At 27.2% G+C, this 9601-nt stretch overlaps 1 protein-coding gene across 1 annotated transcript; it reads right to left on the minus strand.

Moving 5' to 3' along the window:
• Positions 1 to 5434: 5434 nt before the first annotated feature.
• Positions 5435 to 9390, minus strand: LOC113560720 (fatty acyl-CoA reductase wat-like). The gene is made up of 8 exons (XM_026966766.1): positions 9053 to 9390; positions 8209 to 8457; positions 7398 to 7525; positions 7204 to 7313; positions 6795 to 6984; positions 6458 to 6721; positions 5849 to 6106; positions 5435 to 5757 (listed from the first exon to the last, which is right to left on the minus strand). The coding sequence occupies exons 1-8, from the start codon at positions 9239 to 9241 to the stop codon at positions 5670 to 5672; spliced, it is 1476 nt and encodes a 491-aa protein (XP_026822567.1). The 5' UTR covers positions 9242 to 9390; the 3' UTR covers positions 5435 to 5669.
• Positions 9391 to 9601: the final 211 nt, after the last annotated feature.

The following is a 9601-nucleotide window of genomic DNA, read 5'->3' on the forward strand; positions in this document are numbered from 1 at the left end:
TATGGTACGTATTTGTAAAATACTTAAATACGAGTGCAGTATCCTCCTCTTAATACGTCATATCCAGTGGCGTAACTATGGAATGGCAAGGTACAGCAATGCCCCCCGGGGTCCTCGACCCTTGTAAATACAATTTGTACTGTATTTGTATTTATGATTTGGTAAATTTGAATGCAAAGACAAGTATCGTTGTACACGAAAAACGAATCTAAACGAAGATAATTTGTCAGTCTAGGATAATTAGAAGGATATATTATATTATAACCTGTATTTAAATTGCAATATATTGATATTTTACGTGATTTCGTAAAAAATTAAATTTCACACGCTCACAAAATGTTTTCTATATTGACGCTGGCGTTCTTTTTTACAGTTATTTGAAGGAAAACTTATGGAAAATCTTGTATTGGGTTTTTTAACATTAGGTATAAATCACAAAAATTTTATGAATTTTAAACTTCAAAATTCCTTGTTAATTTTCGTGATTTTGACATATTTCGTGAACATTAGAATTTTAAATGCTTATAATCAAAAATTGTGACCAACGGTTTTTGATTTTTTTTTTTTTTTACTACGATAACGTACAATTTATAATAAACTTATTGTATTAAATTTTAAAGATTTTTTGGGAAGCCAATTTTCTTTATCAGCATTTCAAGAAAAAAAATTATAAAAATCAAAAATTTCAATTGTCTGCAAATAGCTTAAAAAAAGTCAAAATATTTTGAAAATTTAATCGTAAATAGATAACGCTAATATAAATATTTGGTGAAATTTTCAAATATATACAACGATTCGTTTTTGAGTTACAGTAAAATAAAAAAATCGATTTTGTTAAAAACTGATTATGCGTAAAAATTCCTGTTTTTCTGTTACTTTTTAAGGTTTTTCCTGAAGCTTTTGAAAACTGCTGGAATTTTTTTATTTTTGACCAACTAGATTAATTTTTCTTTTCAAAAAAGGGCTGAAGTCAAAAATTAAAGCATTATTTCTACTTTAAAACCTGATGACAGACACAAAAATGAAAATAAAAATAAAAGTAAACATACATCATTGTAAAATCAATACATTCTTCACACTGTTCAGAATCTAAAATGATAAACGAACATTTTAAATTTATTAATTTATTTTAAAATTCACGAGACAGGTATACTGCAGTTAGAAAAAAGTGCAAAACAGGCGAAACAGCCAGACCATAGCTATCATATTATTAGAAAACAGACAAAGGACACTAAAGAACTAATAAAAACATTTTCTGAGATGGAAACTAGAAAAAAAACGTAATAGCTGCTTATTTGTAGTTTTGTACATATAACATAAATAAATAATAATAAATTTATAATAAGTTATGACTGCTGTTTTTTTTTTTTTTTAATTTAGATAATATAAATATATGGGGTCAACACTTGATACTGCCCCGGGGACACAAATTTATAGTTACACCACTGGTCATATCAAATTTTTATATCAATTTATTTTAGTTGGATAATAATCTCCAAAAATGGAATCATTTTAGAAAACCCATAATATAAGATGTAGTTAGAAATATATATTAACTATGAATTGTATTTTAATTAAACCGACCACAGTCTTATAAACTGTGACGTATTTAGGGCGGACCAGAAGGGCGTAAACTTCGGGTGTAATTTTTCTTATAATTGATATCATTAGTATTCATGGAAAAAAAATAAAAAATGGGCAACATCCTATTACAGATATTCCCTTGCCAAATAATATTATCCAGCAAACGAGTCTTTTTCACCTATAAAAATGATATAATGATAATATATAACATCCAAAATAACTGAAAAACATTTAAACTCTTCGGTTATTTTAACAACTAAATCAGTTTTAATCGGTATGATTAAAATCAATATCTATATTATACAAAAATGTAATTACAAATCAAAAATCTCAATATGGAACTCTTATTTAAAAAAAAAATATTTTGTTTTTTTATAGTTCCATATTTATTTTCAATTTTTTTTTTTTTAAGCTACTAGTATAAACTATGATAGCTCAACAATTAAATAATACAACAAAAAAATTGTACGACTTACAACAATTAAAATAAATAAACACAATATAGATATATTTTAAGTGGTACAAGTTCATATTATTATTTAAAATAAAGATAATTAAGATGAGAGTATAAAATTATGAATCTATTGTAGTTAGCTTGCATAAATTAAAATAAAATAGTAATACAATTATAGAGAAAATGGTATATAAATAATTATGATTGACCCTTACTTGACAAAGTTTTTAGAAGAGACAGGAAGGGCTTTATGATAGCCATGAACTCGAGAATAAAAAATAAATAAATAATTTTTTGATGTTTGAAAAAAAATGGAGACGGTTATGGTTAGAGGAAGTAGTTGAGCATATGATGGTTTATTGAAATTGGAATTTAAACGGTAAAGGTAATAAGCAATATCGTGTAAACGCTTACGGTATAATATTATAACACGTATTCCGCATTGATAAAAAAAGTGGTTATGGAAACCTACTCAGACACTACATGGACGGTTAAAACTGTCTACAACGAAGTTGAATAATGATTAGTGATAATAATTCCACAGCAAAAATACACCGTAATTCTTTTAAAAGCTAACACTTATTTTCTCTAAAAGTATCAAAGATTTTACAAAATATATATAAATATATATATATTTAGTAGATATGAAGTCATTACAAAACTAAGTTATTTGATTTACGTAGGTTTGAATATGATCTACTTTGCGAAATTTCAAACTATTCTATATTCCCAAAACATGTGGATTTGGGTTTCGCAATAAAACTCAGATATTTGCAAATTCTGATTATTCTAGGGTGAAGGTGTATGTTTATGTTTATATGTAAAATAATTCGATGATATCATTAATCATCATCTTTGTCAATACGGTACATAGTTAAATATAGGAAATACCCACTACTCAGCAAAAGAACAAGATATTTACCGACTTTTTTTTAAAAATAAATCATGATATTTTTGATATTTTTTTTGGGTATTTTTCAACTATTTTCGATAAAAAAATTCTCTTAGTCAAAATAATTAAAGATTTAATACAAGAATACAAAATCTCTTAAAAGTTTTATTAAAACTGTCTTCTAGTTTTTATAGCTCCAAATATGTCAATTAAATCTATTAGTGAAGCTGTTTTCTTCTTCACAGCTATAACTAATAAACTAATAAATAAACAGTCATACAGAGACCGAAATACCCTATAATATTATTTACATATTAGCACGAGCCACGATCTCATGGTTAAACTTTAATTAGCAATGACATAAAAAATGTCATGAACCATATTTGCGGGCTTGCGGCCCAAAACTAGCACATACCCGACAGTGGCCCGCTACTGACAAGGAAGGACAAATGCCACCCTGCCAACCCTAAAATAACGCCACTTGTCTAGACCAGTGGTTTTCAACCTGGGAATCACGAATAATTGGTTTAGAGGTCGCCAAAAATAATAGACAAAATGATTTTTCCAAAACATAGGAATAGTTTTTTATTTTTTTTTCTATATCTATACAATAACATGCCGTTGAGCGTAATCTTAGCTCAAGTATCCCATAAACACGTGAATAACAAGTTAAAATGTTCATTTTTTAAATCGTATTTATCAATTTTGTATTTAAATTTATTGTGAATGCTTAACATGTATTATAAATCAATTAAATTTTTAAGTGTAAACTTATCGAAATTGTATACCATATAAATATATTATCAGTAATTAAATCAAATTTTGATGAATAAAACAACGTTTTTTTAAGGGGGTCGCATTACAAAAAAATAAAAAAACGGAGGTGTCATGATCTAAAAAAGGTTGAAAACCACTGGTCTAGACTCTAAATGGCTTAATTTTTAAATACTGGGTAAGCATGAAATAGTTCTATAATACTATAATTGAGTATTTATTTTGTGAAATTTATTAATTTTTTTGTCACCCAGTAAAAATTCCTTAAAAAATGCACTGCCACAGCTCTTCTCATCACTTATTCCTAAAAATAAACGATTAACTGACGAAAACGTATTATACAAAACCTTTATATTGAAATAAATATAGACAAATAAATTAAATAGAAATAAAAATACCTAAAAATTATTTTAATTTGTTGATTTTAATAAAATAAATTAAAAAAACCAGTAAGAAGAAGCTAATATTATGCATCCTATATATAAATAATTTCTGTATTTCGGAAAAATAATTATAAAAACGGTATTTTAGTTATTTATACTCTCTTGTACACTTGTCTTATACACTTATATAATATAAGACATAATATAAAACATATTATGCATCTTATCTGTATCATTTCTGAGGTCAATAACCTGTCGACATTAGGTTAGGCCATGATCTGACTAGTCAAACCCGTTGTGTCGCTAATGAATATGATAATACAGACCGGTATCCGCCTAGAATCGTTATTCGTATAAAATGATTCATCATTGAGTTCAAGTTTAGCACTTGGGTACGTTACGTTATTGACGAGGTATACTCGAGTTTTGATGTACAGCAAAACTGTAATTTGTTTCCCTTCGTTATTTTAATTATAATTTTGGTTGCTGAAATAAACGCATTATGTCTAAAGTATATAAATACGATATGTCTAATTTATATTTACTACCTACATTTTCCATCCTCACGCCTTCGGAGTTATTTTCCAATTTCTTTTGATATACCATCAAACTGTCTGTGCATGAATCGGCTGTTGTTTCAACTAAAACCATGGATCCTACAATACTTATTTTTATAATAACTCGGTGTTCGCTTACATAATCGACTCAATACATTACAAAGTGCAATTGTAGCTGTATAATCTAAATATTAAGGCGTATAACATTCGCCTACCAATTATTCAATACCGATGATTCTAGTAATTAAATTTTACTTCTATAAAAACATATTCAAATTTGTCATTTTTGTCAATTTGTGATTTAAAAAATTATTTTATCATTTTTTTTTTTTAAATTACATTTTGTTATAAGTGTACTTCACACTAGAAAATTGTAATAACAGTCATTTGAAATTTTGAAATTTTTTTTTTTAAGTCTTGTTGAGAGTAATTTAACTCGCTTAACAATCTTGAGAATGTAAAACATGATTTATTAGGTACATATTAATTTAAATAATTATTGTATCATCACAATTTTTCTTATAAAAGCTTGAAGTTTTAATAATTTCAATGAAATAAGATATAAAAACAAACATGTCATTAGAAAACGGGTAAAATCATGTTCTATGGTTAAATTTAAAATCTAAGCTACACATAACATACTGATTACAATAATGTATATCATAAATGACTTTATTCTAAAACATTGTTTAAAATATGAAATAACATTAAAACCAATTTAATTTGATGTTTTATTTATAAAATCTTAAATATTACATTTTTATCAAAATAAAAGTAAAAATTGTCTCTTATAAAAATAATTTGGGAAATTGTTAACTTTTAACAATATAAGTCCAATGCCGTTGCTTATATTTAAGGTATAATATACAATCAGATTTTCCTTGATTTAAATCGTAAAACTATAATATATTATAATACAATAGATGCAAACAGCTGAAAATAAACAAAAATATGAATCTTAGGTATATATAATTGATTTAAATAAAATGTATATCCATCGTTCAATCATTGTCAATAATTTGTCATCAATTTAAAATTTTTATAAGCGTCCAACACAATTGCAATACGGCAGATATAATTAGTACCACAAACAACCGATGTAGCCATAATAACCTGAAACAATTATACCAATATAAATGTGTTATATCATAAAAGACATAATTAAAAAGCCAGAGAGGAAAAGCTATCAATTATAATATCATACTGTCGATTTTTTGACATTGCCTTTTCTATGTTGCTCAGATCTTCGTGCAGTACATGCCTCCTTATCCCGTAATAATAGCTTTTTATATAAGATTTCCAATCAAATTCCTCTAAGCTAAACCGGAACATTTCGCGGTCATCTTTACTTAGCAACAACCATAGTTCTCTTGAATTTTTATTTTCAAATTTCCACTGTTTTGTAGAAAAATTATAAAGCAAATCAATCATGCTTTCGGTTTTTGCATACATTCTCAACATTCTAAATAAAAAACAAATATTTTATACTTATTAATCACTTTTAGAAACTTAAATCTTTTCTTAATACAATTATTTTTACATAAAACACATAATCTGTACCGTAATTTATACATAACTCCCAAAGAACATATAATAATGCAATATACAACTTATGAAATATTATAAAACTTGGTTCCCAGTGAAATGAAATATATGAATAGTTACAAAGTTTAATTTCAGAATATATTCACATACAAACCGACTAAATTTAACTTAAAGTGCTAATTTGTTTTATATATTTATTATCCAACATAAACAAACTTATCAGGATTCTTAAATCTTAACAAAATAATTAAATTACTTTATTACTTACTTAGGAGATTTACCGGTCAAAATCAATATCAAATCCATAAAAGCGGCTGGTAATCGATGTAAGAAAAATCTCAAAATACTTCCGACAATTAAATTCGTATAGAAAATATAAAAACCGTACCACATCGATTGCAAAGGTGGAGCAATATAATATTGAGCGTGCATTTCTTTGATATACCTACCCCACGTCAAAGGGCTTTCGACGCAAGAAACGTAATTATATATTTTCGGTGCCTCGGGAGGTACACCATTCAACTGTTTATGTCTGAAAAATTATCAAAATTATAATTAAGACGTGTTCCCATCGCGTGGAGAAAATCGTTCAAGTCATTACGTACCTGTTAACTGTATCCCACATGACGGAAATCAACGCGTTGACGGTGTAATCGGCAGGGATAAGATCTGTTATATTGCTCCCGATGTTTGGTACCGTCCTCAAAAATCCAACCATGACCCCGGCAATCAGACCTGTTGGTCCGTTCATGTTTTCTAACCACCCAGGTTCCGGTTCAGACTTAGTGCACCCGACTAAAATAATATAATTTTAATTTGATAAAATTCTCGTTTTTTGATTATTTATATTTTTTAAAACCAATTTAATATATTTATTCAAAATCATCCATATTATCTCCATTTAAATATTATTAAAAGTAGAAATGAGAAAAAAAATACGATTGACAATTTATTATATTGTATTTTTCTTAATCATGAAAATATGTTTAATGCTTATGAATTTATTATTCTTACTGATTGATGGGCGGAATATTGATATCGGCAAGTGATTTCCGTTTGTTAGTATCATATTTTCTGTGACGGCTTTTGTAAAAGTGTACGTGTTTGGCCAATCTTCTAGAATTCTATTATTTACATTTTGCCTCATTAAATAATTAATCAAAATAATAGAAAACTATAAATTTAATAACAAATGTAATATATTTTACTTCGAACATGATTCCTCATCAACAAAAATATTTTTTAGCTCATTGGCCGTGATTGGAACACGATAGAATTCTTCTTTGATTTCATTTCTCGGACAGTGCGAATAAGCTGTTGACACGTGCACAAAACCCTATACAATGTATATGCATTTTGTAATTTAGTATTTCAGGTGCCACTTATTGTATAAGAATATTATATAGAAATTAAAAAGAAATATTATGATACTCGTCCAGTATAATACCCACAAAGCAATACATATGTATTACATCTATTAAAAAACTGTTATATTTATCTATAGAACAGATGTACCAAAATCAGATCAATCTTACACAAAAATATATTAAATAAATTATTATTTAAAAAAAATATTTATCATGTAATAATTTTTTTGTGTTTTTTTTTTAAGATTTATGCACCTTATTGATTATTATACGTTTATATAATAAAATAAAAATTGTGCATTTTTTACCATAATTAATTCTAAAAAAAATTTTTTTTGCATATTTTCACGATTTTGACTGAGTATTATATGGCATATTTTGATACTTTTGTATGTGCATAAAAATCCATGCTCTACTCATAATGAATAATGTCCAACTATCATGTTGTTTTTCGATTTATTTTTCACCTTATCATAGAGTGGCGATGACGTACCTATTACCATTGATTATAAATAATACTACTATAAATAAATACTATTATTTATAATCAATGCTAATACGAACGTTATATCATTGTCAATGAACACAGATTGCAACAGAAGCTTACAAATTATTTATGGTAAAATTATAGTTATTACTTATTAGTTATTACCTTGAGATTCTTCATTCGTGATGCTAATGTCATTACATTTTCAGTACCTTGGATGTTTATTTTCGACGCTAATTCAAGAGGTTCGTTGAATTTAATCGTAGCCGCGCAATGAAAAACAAAGTTCACATTCTCTATCAGCCACTCTCGGTCCGACGATGATAAACCCATCGACGATTCTTCTAAATGTCCATCGATGATTCTGATTGACTCTATAAAATCTGGTTTTTCACTACGAAGTCGGTCAAATAGCTGAGAAATAATTAAATATTTTTAACAGGTAGGTAGTCAAATGTATGTAATATTATAATTTAACCATAACACTAATAATATGTGTTATCGTACCTTTTAATCATTATGATATTACAATATAGTGTTTATGATATATTATATCTTATATTAGACAAATAGTTATCTATTAAGATAATAAAAGTTATTTTTTTTATACATATAAATGTAACATTAACAAAATAATAAATGGACCAAGTTTAGCGCTTGTATAGTTATCAGTCGTACGTCTTCAATTATTATAAAATAAAATTATATTTATTATTGTCGTTATACAAGTCATCGTATCAATAAAATAATAAATGCCTATAATAATTATTTATACCTATTCTAAAAGACAAATAATAATACATAAAATGTAGTAGTCATAAAATATATAAACAATGTTACATAAGCCAAGTTTGACACTGATATCGCTTCGATCGTTTAGACACGAAATTTTATATATTTATATATCAATTTAACGATTAGTCATTAGGTAGTAAAGTTTCCCTATAAGCGTAAATTATGTTTTCAACAAAGTTTGAATAAATAAAGTATTACAGTACATTATACTTACAGATTGTTTGTATATGTCCGCGACCCGTTGACTGGCGCTAAATCCTTTCTTGCTTCTAACTAAAATCGCAATTCTATTTACCGGACAACATCTCAATAATTTTTCTGTGAGCATTTTCCCCAAAAACCCCGTACTTCCAGTGATCAAAACTACCCCATTTTCGAACGATCCCGCTACACTCGACTCCATTGGCTAGCAGTATTTTCTTTACACACAATAAATAATAAATTGTGGGTCCAAGAAGACTATATGAAACGCCTAGATTATCTGTGCACTCGGGAAAGAAATCGATTTGCGTGTGTAGTTATTTAATCATAGTTTGCCAAACACTAACTCGAATATTCTTCAGACGGTACAATTATGCTTTTATTGTACGATAGCGCTACAGAATATCTGCAATTGCAATTTAAATTTTAGAGAGGTGGGAGCAGTGAGTCTGGACGGGATTCCCTATGGGTAATTCAATTCTTTTTTGTAATAACGCATACATTCGTATTAACATATTATTGTATACACCTCCGGAACAAAATTCTACCGCAACGACCGCAA

Source organism: Rhopalosiphum maidis, chromosome 4, assembly GCF_003676215.2.
Source record: "Rhopalosiphum maidis isolate BTI-1 chromosome 4, ASM367621v3, whole genome shotgun sequence".
NCBI lineage: Eukaryota > Metazoa > Arthropoda > Insecta > Hemiptera > Aphididae > Rhopalosiphum > Rhopalosiphum maidis.

Coding starts and splice junctions, on each gene's coding strand:
- LOC113560720 (XM_026966766.1), bottom strand. CDS start 9,241: ATGGAGTCGAGTGTAGCGGGATCGTTCGAAAATGGGGTAGTTTTGATC. Junction 6,985..7,203: donor AATATTCCGCCCATCAATCA/GTAAGAATAATA, acceptor ATATTATTTTAG/TCGGGTGCACTAAGTCTGAA. Junction 6,722..6,794: donor ATGTGGGATACAGTTAACAG/GTACGTAATGAC, acceptor ATAATTTTTCAG/ACATAAACAGTTGAATGGTG.